We start from the raw sequence: 15,610 nt of genomic DNA on the forward strand, positions 1-15,610 counted from the left end.
ACCATAAAATGGGGATAATAATGGCACCTACCTTTCAGGATTGTGAGAATCGAATAACTTTTGCAAAACACTTTGCACATAGTGAGCACTTAATAAACGTTTTTTTCCCTTGATAATTAATTTCTATAGGATTTAAACAGCTGCTCACTGATAGTAAATTTCTGCTGACTATAAAATTATTTCATGCTGAATTTTGCATTTAAGGGTGAGTTAAGGTTGGGATTCCTCTTTGATGGTATCTTTAATGCACTCTGCCTTCTTTTTCCAATACTCCTGGGCAATTTTCTGGTATGGTTTTTCAAAAATGTGATTTTACTTAATTGCATTTCTCAGACTGTCTGATTTGTCTTCAAGAAACTGGTTTGGGAAGGACACCAACTGTACTTTGAATTTTGCTGTTTTAAAAAATAAATTCTTATTCTGTTGCTGCATTCTGCATTTTTGTGTGTTCTGGCACACTTTTTCAGTGTCCACTGCTTTTCTACCACCTTCTCTAAACTATCAATTTGCTGGCCCTTTTTTGTCTACTCATGCTATTTATTTTATATTTATTCCATGTATATACTTATGTATGTATGTTGTTCCTCTTGATAGGACATAAACTCCTTGAGAACAGGCACCATTCCATTTTTTGTCTTTGTATGCCCAAAAGTTAGTACAATGTCGCACATAGAACAGCATTAACAAATGCTTGTTGTCTTTCCAGATTATCCTTTGAGCTCCAATTTCCTCCTTTAATTCTCTTATTTACTTCTAACTTCCTTTAGAAGACACTGTGGTTATTTCCACAGTATATATACAGGTTATTTCTGGTATCTAGATAGGGACTAGTTGCTATTGTAATACTCTGTTTTTATGCCCTGGAAAGTTCTTTCTTTTATCCCAAGTATATATTCAGTATACTAGGGCCCCATTTGTATCTACTTCTCTTTTTTTTGGTTATTAAAAAAAAACACTTTTGATATCTTTTGTTTTTACATCACTTCATTTCCAATCTACCCCTTTCCTATCCCCAATCCAATATAAAGAGAAAAAAAAAATCAGTTCAGAAAAACCAACATGATCGACAGTCTGACAATATATGGTATGCAATATTTCACATCCATAACCCCAACACTACAAAAAAAGGGACAGAGGTACATCTTCAGACCAGTCTTCTTAAATCATTAACTGGGAAGCTGCTTTACCCTCCATTACAATTTTATTTTTTTAAATGGAAGGCTGGGAATAGAAAAGGAGTTACTGGGCTACTCCCTCTTATATCTCCTTGTATTTTGAGGTATCTGGCTGAGAGCCCCAGAATTTGTGACAACAGTTCTCCCTGCTGTTGGTGAAGACACCAACCAGCCTAGGAACTTGTGGCTCCTGCACCTAAGTACTAAGTTATGCCCATAGTCCAGCAGATGAGGCACAGAAGGACCAAAGCCAATGAGATTTAAGTAAGGCAGCCCCAACAGAAGAAGGGTTAAAAAGAGGAAGAAGCATTCTCCTCCTCCCCCTTGTGGAAATTTTGATTTGGGGACCCTACCTTTAGGCTGAGATCAGAAAGACTTAGGCCCTCAGGGTCTCTTCTGTGTGGGAGGTGCTGGTGCCCTTCCCCCTCCTCTTCAGCTGAGCCAAAAAGCCCTGTGGGTCTGACCCAGGTCAGACAGCTGGGGGAAAAAAAACACCCAGCTCCTTCCAACCTGAGCGGAGGTAGAGAGATCCTGGGCTTGTCCAGGCTGGGCGCTGGTGTAGCACGTGAGGCTCCAGCGCACCCCCCCCCCCCAGCCACAACCCTGGCTAGCTGATTAGCTTGGTGTGTGGGTGCAAGAAGCCCCGAGATTTGAGTGGAGAGAAGAAAAGGTATGTATAGACCTGAGGACAAGGAGACAGGGAGGCTGAGAAAAGGACTGGTGGGCAGCTGACGAGATGGCAAAGGTTGGAGCGCAGCAGACTAGAGACGGGGCTACAAGGACAGGGGAGAAGGCTAAAGGACTAGGAGCAGAGAAAAGAGAGGCCGAAGGGCAGACTGAAGGAGCAGGCAGACAGAAGGTCGGTGAGAGAAAAACACGGGTTCAGCGGGGAGAGTAAGGAGAGGAAAGTTAGAAGCAGGGGGATTTACAAAGTGAAAGGGGCTCGGAGTTAGAATAAAGGACCTGAGTGCCCTAAGGCAGGAGGCAGCTAAGGCCCTTATTGTATTAAAGAAGTTCCAAGTGTAACAGGTGGGAAAGAGACGCTGGAAAGAAAATGCACTGCAATGCAGTCAGGTTGTACATTTTATTTCCCTGTATTCTTAATTTTCAATAGTATCTCATAAAAAAACTCTGCTTTGATTATTTAGTTGAGGCTTCTTAATATTTTGCTTATCAATTTTGGGAGTGGAGCAGTGTGGTGGAACTTTATAAACGGCCCACATTAAATTAACAGCAGTCAGATAGCCGAATAGTCCAAAGTCCCCAGATTAGTCACTCAGCTTTAGCCCCCAAATTAGGCCAGTTAATTAATAAAATATTTTCACACCCTACATTCTAAGGTCATTCACTGAGTGCTCCTCAAATCCCTTCAGAGGTCTTCTGCCACTATCTCCAGAGTGGTCCTTCTTGCTAAGGCAAAGCCTCTCTCTATGCACATGTGATCCCATGCCATCCCATCCTCTCCAGCAAACTGTGCCCTCTATCATCCACATCCTCCCCATGACTGTTTCCATGCTGCCTACAAAAATACCTATGTCTCATTCATCCTCAAAAAACTCTCACTTGACCCAGAAATCTCCACTAATCAAACCCCTCTCTTCCCTTTTCTGAGTGATCTCCTTAATCAGCACCTAAAATTAGTGCCTCCACTTCCTCTCCTCTCATTCTCATTTTAACTTTGCAGTCTGGCTTTCAACTTTAAGCTTCCTCTCTCCAAAGTTACCAGTGAGCTCTTACGTGACCAGTCTAATGGTTCTTTTCAAACCTTGTTCTCCTTGACATCTCTGTCAGTCTCTTCTTCATCCTCTTCTCTAGGTTTCTGGGTACAGCATTCTTCTAGTTCTCTCCTATCTGTCTGACTCTTCCTCCTCAGTTTCCTTTAGTCAATCACCCAGATCACTCCTCCTAACCTCAGGGCTCTATCCTGGTTCCTTTTCTCCATCTATATTCTTTCACTTGGTGACTTTATCAATTCTCCTTGACTTTATCATCTCTATGAAGATTTTCAGATCTAGTTATACTACCCTAATCTCTCTTCTGACCTTCATTTTTGCACTTCCAAGTGCCTACTGAACATCTTTAAGTCATTATGTCCAAAATTGAACTCATTATCACCTACCCACCCTTGTAAGTCTCTTTTCCAACATAACTATTATTCAGAGTACCACCATCCTTCCAGTAACCCAGGCTCGAAACCTAGGTGTCATCCTCAAATTCTCTCACCCCATCTCCCTTAACAATCTGATGACAAGGCCTGTTGTTTCTGCCTCTCCTCTGATGTTCCTACCATTTTGATGCAGGTCCTTATTACTACATGCCTAAACTATTGCAGTAGCCTACCTGTTAGTGTCCTTGCCACAATCCTTTCTCTCCTTCAGCTTATCCTTGACTCAGCTATCAAACTGATCTTCCTAAAGTGCAAGTCTGCTCATGTCACCCTACCCACCCATCCACCTAATTCAATCAAACCCCTGTTTTCTTATTGCCTCCAAGACCAAATATAAACCCCTGTTGGTTTTTAAAGCCCTCTATCATAACTTGGCCCCTTTCTATCTTTCCAGTCTTCTTACTTTATCTCCCACTTCCACCCCAATACAGTACACTAGTGACACTGGCCTCCTTGCTGTTCCCCACACATGGTTCTCCATCTTTCAATGCCAGACATTTTTCAACAGCCCTCTCTGCCTCAGAGCTTCCTTGTTTCCTTCAGGTTTCAGCTAAGTCTCACCTTCCACAAGAAGTCTTTCCTAGTACCCTTTGAGATTATCTGACTTACCCTGTGTACATCCTGTTGGTACATATTCGTTTGCATGCTGTCTCCCCCACTAGACTGTGAGCTCCTCGAGAGCAGGCACTGTTCTTTAACTTTCTTTCTATCCCCAGTGCTTTGCATGGTACCTAGCATGCAGACAGTGCTTAATAAACGCTGACTGAATTACCCAGATTCCATTACCCACCCTTTAGGAAAAATACATAAATTCAACTACATAGGAAAGGCAACAGTAGAGAAACAAAATGAAATTGGTGGTGGGGGGGTGAGAGGGGGTATGCTGAAAAGGTTGCCAGCATTCTGAGATTCTAATAACCATACATATTCATTTTAATTGACCTGACATGGAACCTGGCTTGTGGTCAGGAACTTGTTGCACAAAAGATTTTTCTTGCATCACTGTAGTGTCAGATTTTCTTCATGCTTTTCCCTCTTGGACCCATAGAAGCCTTAGCTTCTATCAGGTATCACGGGGAAGTGGTTACTGTGTGGTGGGACCAAAGTTAGATTTGACTTTTTATCATTATTAGCTGAGCTGTGATGCTTCTGTGGTAATAGTTCTATCTTGCAGTTTGCTAAAGAGCTTGATTTCTTTTACATACTGTGAATTTTAAAAATAACAGACGAAGGATATATTGGTAAAGGACTGGGGTCATAAGAAAATTTAGCAAATGGAATAACTGTCAGAATTCCAAAATGTAAAAACTGCAGGGATGCAGCTGGAAATCATGTTCATCTTTTTACTATTCCTAGCTATTAAGCCAGCTCCAGCCAACCAGACGTTTCAGAGTAGAAAGCAAAAATTTAAAATAGATTATCCGAGAAGGAAGTTCTCCTTTATCTAAGCCCTTTCAAAAGGAACAGAAGGAAACCAGTTTTGCATTCAGATTCTCATTTCAAAACTTCAGAACAACTACTGAGGAGTGAATTAACTCAGGACAGAAACTGAGCTGACATCTCACCACAAGACTGCAGCTATTAAAAAGCCTTGGGACCTGCTGCTAAGAGAGAGGATTATGTTTGTTCTGGACTTCACACGGGGTCTTAGTCTTGGAAAGAGCACAAGTCCAGAGTATCTTCTCTTCAGTGTTAATTCCCAACTACAGCTTGGCAAGTTGGAGAAGCAGTTAAGACTACCTGCTGGATTGAGAATGAGTCATAACTTAGTTTTGTTCCAAGCTATACCAGCACTTTTCTGTGTAGAATAAATTAATTTAGTAAGCATTAAGTGCCTACCATGTGCCAGGAATTATGCTAGGTGTTGGGGACCCAAAGAGGAAAAAAAAAAATAGCTCCTGCCCTCAACAGCTTACATTCTACTATGGGTAAAAACATAGATGGCATAGCTAAATAAATAAATATAGACAAAATAACTCGGGATAGGAGAATAAGACACTAACAATCAGAGGAATCATGGAAGGCTGCATGTAAGTAGTGGCCCTTGAGCAGAGCCTTTACAGGTTGCATACTTCCATTGTTACTTCTGAAACTGCAAATAACCACTTACTGTACTTTACTGAGAAGTGTTTGCATTAATCACCTAAAATTCACAAATCCTTTCAAATTTTTGGAAATGTCTTTGATAATGCTACTACCAATATAGTAAATATCTTAGTTAATTCAGCTTCATCAGTACTGATGGATTAAAATAGTGGCTTGAATGTGGTATGTTGGGGATGGAATATTATTGTGTTATAAGAAATGACAAGCTGGATGATTTCAGAAAGGCCTGGAAAGACTTATATGAACTGATGTATAGTGAAGTAAGCAGAACCAGGAGAACATTGTGCAGTGCCAGCAATATTGTTCAGTGAAGAACTGTGAATGACTTAACTATTTTCAGCAATACAATGATCCAAGACAATTCCAAAGGACTAATGATGAAGCATATTATCCACCTACAGAGAAAGAACTAATATTGACTGAACACAGACTGAAGCATGCTATTTTTCACTTTCATTTTTTTCTTTTATTCAAGTTTTCTTATACAAAATGGCAAATATGGTAATGCTTTACATAATTGCACATGTATAACCTATATCTGATTGCTGCTGCAGGGAGCGGGGAGAGGAGGTAGGAAGGAGGGATAAAATTTGGAATGTAAAACTTTAAATAAAAATGTTTATTATTTTTTAAAAAGAAAGAAAAGAAATTCCTGTGATCAATTAGTTCAGTAAAATTGTCAAAAAGAAATGAGGTTAATAGGGCAAGACCTGTTCTGCTGAAACTGAAAAAGAAAAATAGTGGCATGGAAAATAAAAATTAGGAGAAAAAATTTTAAAAGCATTTCTTTTTGTCCTTGGAGTACATAATGTATGCTTGTTCTTTTCCCTCTTTCTGAGGTTAAACTTGTGTAATTATACTTGGCTTACCCAAGTCCTATTCCATTTCTGCATCCTATTTCCCGTCTTCCTTCAAGTCGTGTGTGTGGGGGGGGGGGAGGGATGGAGGGAGGGGCAGGCGCAGGCAATTGGGGTTAAGTGACTTGCCCAAGGTCACACAGCTAGTAAGTGTCAAGTGTCCAAGGCCGGATTTGAACTCAGGTACTCCTGAATCCAGGGCTGGTGCTCCATCCACTGTGCCACCTAGCTGCCCCCTTCCTTCAAGTTTTGGCTAAAGTCCTACCTTTTGCAAAGTCTCACCTAGTTCTCCTTAATCTTAACACCTTCCTTCTGAGACTATCTTTAAAATAGCTGGTATGCATCTTGTCTGTATGTGGTTCTTAGTATACTGTCTCCCCATTAGATTGGGCGCTCCCTTAGAGCAAGGACTGTTTTTTGCCGTTCTTTGTATCCCTGGGACTTGACACAATGCCTGGCACATAATAGGTGCTTAAATGTAAGCTGATTGACCCTAGAAGGGCCAGCTCAAAGCTCTCTTTTCGGCCCCCATAAAGTCTTCCCCAAACCATTCCATCTGACTGATTTTTCCCTGCTGTGAATTCTTGCAGTACTTATTGGCCATTATCATTCATTGTAGTTCCGAAGTGGTTCACAATTCATTGCTGGATGGAACTTTAAAGATTATCTAGTTTCACCCCCACAGTTTCAATAAATTACCTTGTATTCATATATTTTTATGTGTACAGTTATGTCTCCTCACCTCATTTCTTATGCATTGTGGATCAGCACTTTGTATGAAATATGCACGCTCAGTAAATGCTTGCTAAACGTGATTAAACCTAAAATGAGCTGTTATTTTCTGAACACAGATTAAGTAAAGGCCTCAAAGTGTGCTGAGTGGTGAGTAGAAATTAATCTGATATTAAAAATTTACAGAAGTAAAAAAACCCCACAGGATAATTGAGGACTTGTCCCAGGAGCAACAACTTGGTGCTCAGTTCTGACCTCCACTCTTGATTACCTACCTTCTCTCTCTCTCTCTCTCTCTCTCTCTCTCTCTCTCTCTCTCTCTCTCTCTCTCTCTCTCTCAATGCTTAGCAGAACTCCACCACAGCTTTGCATAAGAATGATTAGTAGAGGGGAAAAGAAAAACCACAAAACAAAACCTGGGCTCTCTAGACTTTTAGCATTTCCTTCCGCCATAGATTTTGATGAACACAGAGCTCAGGCAAGTGTGACAAGTTGAGGTGAACTCTTCAAGCTGAGGATGGAAGGGGAGGTCCGTCCCCCACTCCTCACTCCCTGTCAAGTAGGGCACAGCTCCCAACCCAACAGCAGTTGCCTTCTAGAGGGATCAAAAGGTAAAGCTTGAGGGCCAGCCCAGCAGTCTTCATTTGTCTCTCACCTCCAAAAACCCACAAACAAATGTGTTTACAAATGTAAAAACAATCTGCAATCTTATAAATAAAATAACCCGTTTATATCCAGGAACAGGTACAGGTTCCTCAGATGTAGTTTTGGGTGGGGTAACATAACCGTGAGCAGCAACACAGAAGTATTACTCTTTAAGGTCAGAGGTTTGGGGCTACAGAGAATAAAGAGAAGTCCTTTTGAAAAAGTCTAGTCCTTACTCAGGAATTTCATCCTATACAGCTAAGAAGCCAATTCTCTGAATCTTTGTAACTGTTCAGTACAATCTATTTGATCAATCTTTAATTTAGAATGGAAGCTACTTGAAAGCAGGAGCTTTGTCTTTCAGTGAAGAGGATAGCAGCGGTCCAGATAATTCACAACAGCATGTAACAAGCATGTTCTATTTGGCAGTGAAGTATGTGATTTATCTTCCAAGTTAGAGTTATTGGGGCTAAAGCTAACATTGGTTTGCAATCTCAACACACAATGTCCAGTTATTTAGAGGGACTGACAACCTGAGTAATGGACCAAAGGTAAAAATTCTCCTGTGGATGATCTATAAAACCAGTCATCCAGAGCGGACTGTCCAGTTCAGATTTGTCAAAGGCCTGTCCTTTAAGCACTTCCTGATGGATCATATTTAACAGATATAGGAAATGATGTTAACATAAATGTCCATCTGATTGAGATTGCAAGCAAAAGAAGAAAAAAAAAACCTGGGGAGGCCAGAGGAAGAAATATAATACACATAAAAACAAAAAACCACATAACTGAAATAACAATTTTCAGGCTGGGTGGGCTTTCACTCTAGACTATTCCTCATTCTTTGAATGTAACATGCACTCAGTGGTTTTCACATGGAAAGAAACAAGTATCCTTCATTTAATACATATTTATTGGGGGTCTTCTGAGTGTCTCTGAAAGGTACTGCCAGGAACCCATTCATTCCCTTTCCTTACCATAAGTGCTTAAGTTTGGGCTGAGATTTCAGGGCAAGAGATAAAAGACTACGTGAAATGACATGGACCTTGTCCACAAGTCCCTTACCATCTTGTACAAGAACTTATGATGTAGTAGCATACTTATGATTTAGAAGATTCAAAAAATTTCACGATTTAGATAAATCAGGATCTCTTTGAATCAAAAAGAAATAAACTGTAGGAGTGGCACAAAGTATCTTAATAATGGCCATCTTCTCCACAAATGGCAACATAGCTGAAGCTCAGAAATACTTCTCAAGTTCTACTTATTTCTGGCCTTCATGGATTTAGTAAATACAACTAAACACTATTACAGCTTTAGCAAAGTTTCTTATTTGGGCTCACAAAAATGGTGAAGAGGTGCATCCACAGTAACTTCTCCTCAAAAACATTAAACACATACAACTCCTTGGCACATAAAAGGCATGAGGGGTGCAGTGGGTCATTGAATGGTGGAGAAAGAAGGTGGCTTTAAAAATGGGGGAGAGCCACATTTTACTGTAAATATCAGGTTAAGCATAACCCCATTTTAAAATACTGTGCCAGTTTCACAATCTGTTATAGGAACAAAGCAAAGCATCAACCAAACATAAAAAGGCAGCACCTACCTCTCATCTCTTTGACTTATTGCTCATCATTTAAAGCCAACTCATGAGCCATTTGCCCCAAGAAGCCTCCCTGAATCATCTTAACTGGTAAATGACCTTTTTCAATCTCAGTTTTCCAAGTCTTTCACCAGTTCTCACATTCTTCTATTTTCTATTAACCTGTCATAGCTCCTTACTAGATTATTTGCTATAAAATGGAAGGAACCATAACCTACCTTGTGGGGACCAATTTTTAATTAGGGAGTGTTAGCTAAGCGGCTCACCGCAATATTGGGGCAAGGAAGGAGACCAGCAGCCTCCCTCAAAACAGAACAAGATTTATTTTAACAAGAATGAACTTAAAAAACAAAACAAAACACAAACAGGATCAGTAGGATCAAGGGAAAGGAAATAAAATGGGGAAAGGGAAAGTATAATACCTGAAAAAATACCACAGCCCAGGAATCAGCTGAAAATACGCAGCAGAACGCCTGTCGCTTTCCAGCTTCCACCCAGAATGCCCAATTCTCTTCCCCCAAACCTAGAAACACCCCACACAGTCCCAGCCAATGGGATGCTCTGACAGTCACATGACTGCCCTCACTAGGCTTCCAATCATTATAATTTTGCCAGGCCCATGTAGGCGTCAGCGAGTGGTGATGACACGAGGTGCCAGAGCCCTGGCAATGGCTACAACCAGTGGGTGGAGCACCATGCGGTTTGGGGAGCCCCAGGCCAGTGTGCGCAGAGGCATAAAAACCTCAAAATAACAATCAATTCTTTACAACCTATAGATACTTTGTATCTATGTATCTCTTAGCACAATGCTCTCCTGAACACACTAAATCACTACCTCTGTTCTAACAGTCATTGGTTGGGTACCCCCTGCCTTGCCATTGCTTTCCAGAGACCACTACACATGGATTTTTCTTCTTGATCCCTGATTGTTGCCATAAAATCTATTACACCCCACAGACCACTTGGTCTTTCTAACAGCCCAGCAGCTGAACCCTCCTGTATATATGTCACATATTACTCATTTTAGACTTCTCTGATTTCTCCAACATGCCCCCAGCAAATTTCTCATTGGGAAATCTCATCATTTTGCAAGATCCAATTGGCCTTGTTACTCACACCTCATTAATACCCTATGCCCCTCTGACTGGAGGGCATAGCCATGCACTTCTCCATTCAGATGTTAGCAATGACATCTCATTTCCCACTCAGCTACACTTATTCTATACTTCCTTGGCTTCTTCACCAGTCACCCCCCCCCCCCCCCCCCTCCAAGCTGTTTAGCTTTCTTGGGTATGTTGTCTTCCCCCATTAGACTGTAAGCTTCTTGAGGGCTGGGGCTGTCTTTTTCATATTTGCATCACCAGTGCCCAGCACAACTTCTGGTAGAGAGTAGGAGCTTAGTATAACCTTAGATTATGTGTCTCTTCTAACTAGAATGGGAGCTAATTGAGAGCAGGGTCTGTTTAGCTTTTGATATTCATATTGACAATGCTTGGCACATAGTCATGTGCTTAGTAATGTAACTTAATGAAAATTTATCCATTCCACTCCACCAAGCACTTAACAAATGTTTTCTGACTTGGATTGTATAATGCAATTCAAAACCAAATCATAGAAATTATTTTAGACCATACATTAGTCTGCATTGCTCCCGTCTCTCTTCCCTTTTTTCCCCACAAGTAATCTTGACTGGGAGCTACTAGCCTTGTTTTACAGTAGACAAAACTGAGGGGCAGCACATTCTGCTTTACACAAGGCCTCAGTTAACTCAACCCAGAAGGCTCAGCCAACCTAGAAGTAGTCAACAAAAAGAAGCATCAGTGTAAGTGGGGGAAGTTTCTGAGACAGAATTACCAGCAAAATTTTAGAATGCATTATTAAAGAGACAGTTTGTGGATATTTAGAAATGGAAGGACTGATCATTAAGAATCATTAAGAACAGGCAATTTAAGACTGGCCTCATTCCTTTAACAGGTTTACTTAAGACTGTCAGGTCAGGAGAATGTTAAAAGACACAGCATATCTAGCTTTCCTTAAAGTCCTTGCCAGTGTCTACAAGTATTGTTGGAAGACAGATTACATGGGCTAGTTATAGTACATTTAGGGAGAATTAAAACTAGTTGAACAGTTAGGCCTAAATAGTTATTAACAGATGAATGCAGACTTGGAGGGAGGTCTACAAGAGAGTGCTTGCTTCTAAGGGTTGTTCTTGGATCTGTATTTGACACATTTTAAATCTTACTTTATATATGAAAGCAGAAATGAAATGCTTATCAACTGTGCAAATGACAAAGCAGGAAGTGACAGATAACAATGAAAGGCAGAAATCAGGATCCAAAAAGATCTCTAAAGGCTAGGACAGTAGGCTAGGCCCAACTGATATAAATGCCAGGTTGTATACTTGATTTAAAAAAACATAAATTTCACAAGAGTAAGAAAAGGGATCCATGGGCTGGTTAAAGAGCTATAGGTTTTAGTAGACAGAAAGCTCAGTGAATCATCATTGTTCTCTGGCAATCAAAAAAAAGCTAATGCAATCATAAATGGCATTAAGTGAGGCAGTGTCCAGAATGCGGGAGGTTACTCCTAGGGTCAGATCAACTCCAAGCTATTTTGTTAAATTCTACATTTTGGGAGTGAGCTGGAATATTCTGAGAAGGGCAATCAAGATCAGTCAAAGTAACTAGGATTTCTCCAGGAGACTGGCAAAACAGCAGGACGAAAAATAACCTCAAGCATCCAAAGGGCTGTTAAAATGAAGTGGGATTAAATTGTTTGGCTTGGTCCCAGGAGGGGTAAAATTAGAAATGGAGGCTTCAAAGAGGCAGATTTCAGCTTGACAGCATAAAAACGTCCTAACAATGCTGTGTACATGGTTAAGGACGGGTGACTAATTCAGTTTGGCTAGAATATGCATTGCATAAAGGGGAACAAGGGTGGGAAGGTGGGTTGAAGCCAGATTGTAAAGACTGTGCTTTCATCTTTGTCTTCTTCCTCCTACATCTAACCTGATAGTTTATAGTTCATCTGTAACATCAGGATAATAATGACACCTGCCACATAAGCCTGTTGGGGGGAATCAAATCAAATGCATAAAGATTGCTTAGCACGCCTTAAAGCTCTATATAAATGTTAGCTATTATTCTATGTAGTTAGTACTTATAATTGTTAAGAAAAAAATTAGAGCTTCCATGAATTAGAATGGGCTACTTCAGGAGGTAGTGAGTCTCCTTACACTAAAGCTTTAACTGAAGGCTGATTATCTTGAGGATCCTACAGATAGGCATTCCTATTTAGTTATGGATCAGAAGCCTTGGGAGTTGGCTTCTAAGTCCTGACATTCTGTAATATAGTCACAATGATGTCTTGAGGATCAAGAATTAGATCCCAGACCATGAAAGTACAGTATACAGTCTCTTTTTCCATCCTTTCCTTATAAATTAAGCAGAATCACAGAATCTCAGGCCCTTTTCATAAGATAAGCTTCTAGAAAAGGGTATGCTGGAGTTTCTGAAGTTGGGAACCTTCTCTTTATCATGTGGTACTGATTCAGGTAGAGCCCCAGGATGATGGTGAAAATACAGCTAAAATGTGTCCCTAATTTGTCATCAGATTTGGAAAGGTACCTCCCAGGGATCCATGCATTCTATTTAAACATCAATTCTAGTTAGAGAGGGAACTTTGTTTTTTTCATATGTGTATATATACAGGGTGTCCCAAAAATGTTACTCCAAAACAACTCTGTATTTTAAAATACCTGTGAATTCTTAGAAGCCTACATTAATTTATTTACTAGAGTGTTTTTCCTAAGTCAAAAGACATAGACCTCATTCTTCAGGCTCTTTTCAATGCACAATGAATTTCCATAAATGATTTAAAACAGCACCAACCAAAAATACTCCTACAGGGTCAGTCTGGTCCCAGTCTGGTTTAACTTTCTTTTCCCACAGAGAGGCAAGATCCTTTAGACTGAGCACTAGACTAGAAAGGTTAGACATCTGGCTTCCTGATTTGCCTCTGCTGCTGACAGGAACACAGTAGAGACCTTTCTACTTGTGCTTCAATTTTCTTTTCATTTGCAAAATGGAAATAAAACCTCTGCTGACCTCACATGAAGACAATAATAATCATCCAATATACATCAGAGAAAGGCCTAGATAAGAAGTATGTATGTTGGGGATTCTCCAAAGGTCTTCTCTAGACCACATGGGTAATTCCTATGAATCCAGTCCTTGACCTAATAATAGTTTATTTCAGGAACACTTGGGGGGGGGGTAAGCAAGAATCTGAGACAATTTGGCCTTGATTGGAATGTTCCAACACTACTTTAATATTATTATGCTTGCTGTCATTGCTATTATTTGCTGAGAGTCGACTGACTGCTGTGAAATTGTGATATATTATGGTGGCTTTAAAAATATCACTTCATTGTCGTTAAATGAATAACGAGTCCTTTTACACAAATATTATCATCTATTCTAAAAAATGCATACAAATCAATTTGAAGCTTGAAAACACACCCTTTCTTAGCCCCTGGAAATCTTTTCTACAAACAAGCAGCTCAAAACTAGGGTTAATAAGAAGGGGAAATTAATGAGCAGCTTTCTTCCCAGTCTGACATATGATACAGGCCCTGTGCCATCCCCTAAAGGACAGCCAGTAGTGCTGCCTTTTCTCTAGGGCTCAATAGTGTAGATGCACACGAGGAGAGACCAGAGACAGAAAAGGGGTTACTTTAGGAATCAAGAGTCCAAAGCTACTGACAAGGTCGGAGTACTTTATATCAAGACCACGAGAAGAGCTTGGCCGCAGCTTGGAGAAAGGACTGGAGATTTCCCAGGTACAAGGTATACACACCTGGTCACAATAGAGAAGCAATTCCTCCCCTAACCACCCCCCCCTACTCTCTCCCCACCTCCCTCCAACCATCCATCACCTGCTGCCCCCATGGCCAGACAACAGGCTTAGTTAAGACAGAAAGAACTTTTGAGCTTTGGAGGTCTGAAGATCTAGGTCTGGATTGCCAGCTCTGCATGTATTAGCTACGGTAACTTCTCTGGGCCTCAGTTTCCTCATCTGTAAAATGGGGGACCACCTGCTCTGCTCTTCACGGGGTGGCGGCTAGAATTAAATGAGATAATGCAAGTGAAAATTCCTTCCTTCTCACTACAGCTATCAGGTGCTGTTATCACTGTTAATAGCATCAACCCTTCCCCACTTCCCTCCACCCCCAAACCAGCCCAACCCACCACCCTCCTCCTCACAGTACGTTGTCATTTCGGGGAGGGAAAACCGGGGGGGGGGTTCTGTGAGCCTCTGGCCGGGGGTAGGCCCCGCCACCCCCTCCCATCCATTTCCAGACATGCCCGGTCCTGCAGGGCAGCCCCCCACCCCCAGTCCCGGGGGCATCTTTGGCATCTGGTGCATTTCGCCGCTGAGGCCCCGCGGGCGGCGGCGGCTACGTCGGGGCGCACTCACCTATCTGCCCGATGAACTCGATCTTGATGCCCTGGTGTTCCAGCCGCTTGTTGGGGTTCTTGAGCGCGAGGCTCACCTTCCCGGAGACGGTCTCCCCGTCGTAGAAGAGGAAATACTTCTCCTTCTTGCCATCCTCTGTCTTGTGCTCCGCTCGCTTCCTGCTCTCGGCATCGCTCAGCAAGATTTCCACCTCAGCGCTCTGCCCGAAGCCGAAGAAGCTCATTTCCCCGCCGGCCGGCCGGCCTGGCCTGGCCCGGGCAGGGGGCTGGCGACGGCGCACCCGCGGCGGAGCAGCCCGGGCGAAGCGGGGCGGACGAGGGAATGCAACGCCCCGAGCGAAGGCGAACGTCCCCGCCGCGGCCCCCAGAGCAGCACGGAGCCGGGGGGGGGGGGGGGGCCCGGCGCAGTAGGTGCACTCCCTGTAAGCCCCCCGAGGAGCCGGCCCCCAGCCTCCGCCCCGAGCACGCACCGCTTGGCTTCGCTGGCTACGCGGCAGAGGGGGCGGGGGTCCTGGGTGAAGGGAACCAGTCTCTAGCTCCGGATACGCGCGTGACTCCGGGCGCATGCGCGCCGCCCCTCCCTCCGCCCTCCTCTTCCCCTCCCTGGGCTCACTGTGCAAACGTAGCGGATTGAGGTCGGGGTTCCATTCTCAGGGGATTTGGGGGACCTTATTCGAATTCCATTTAGATTATCAGCCTGGCAGAACGGTAGTTCCCTTGGGGGAAGCTGAATTTCACCTTCCATTTTAATTCCCTCCCCCCGGAGAGGTTGCACACCCCATCAACACCTCCATACGCTCTGACTAGGGAGGTCCCTGGCGCATGCGTAGCCCAAAGGGACAAAGGTG

The 15,610-nt window shown here is 42.5% G+C and overlaps 1 protein-coding gene across 1 annotated transcript in view; it reads right to left on the minus strand.

Annotated features, from left to right (window-relative positions):
- The window catches only part of VPS26B (VPS26, retromer complex component B), a 30,017-nt gene extending 14,449 nt beyond the window's left edge, over positions 1 to 15,568 (minus strand). The window contains exon 1 of the mRNA XM_043997553.1: positions 14,764 to 15,568. Coding sequence (XP_043853488.1) covers positions 14,764 to 15,328 — 565 coding nt within the window. The 5' untranslated portion in view covers positions 15,329 to 15,568. The remainder of the gene's footprint in view (positions 1 to 14,763) is intronic.
- Positions 15,569 to 15,610: the final 42 nt, after the last annotated feature.

Source organism: Dromiciops gliroides, chromosome 3, assembly GCF_019393635.1.
Source record: "Dromiciops gliroides isolate mDroGli1 chromosome 3, mDroGli1.pri, whole genome shotgun sequence".
NCBI classification, from domain to species: Eukaryota; Metazoa; Chordata; class Mammalia; order Microbiotheria; family Microbiotheriidae; genus Dromiciops; species Dromiciops gliroides.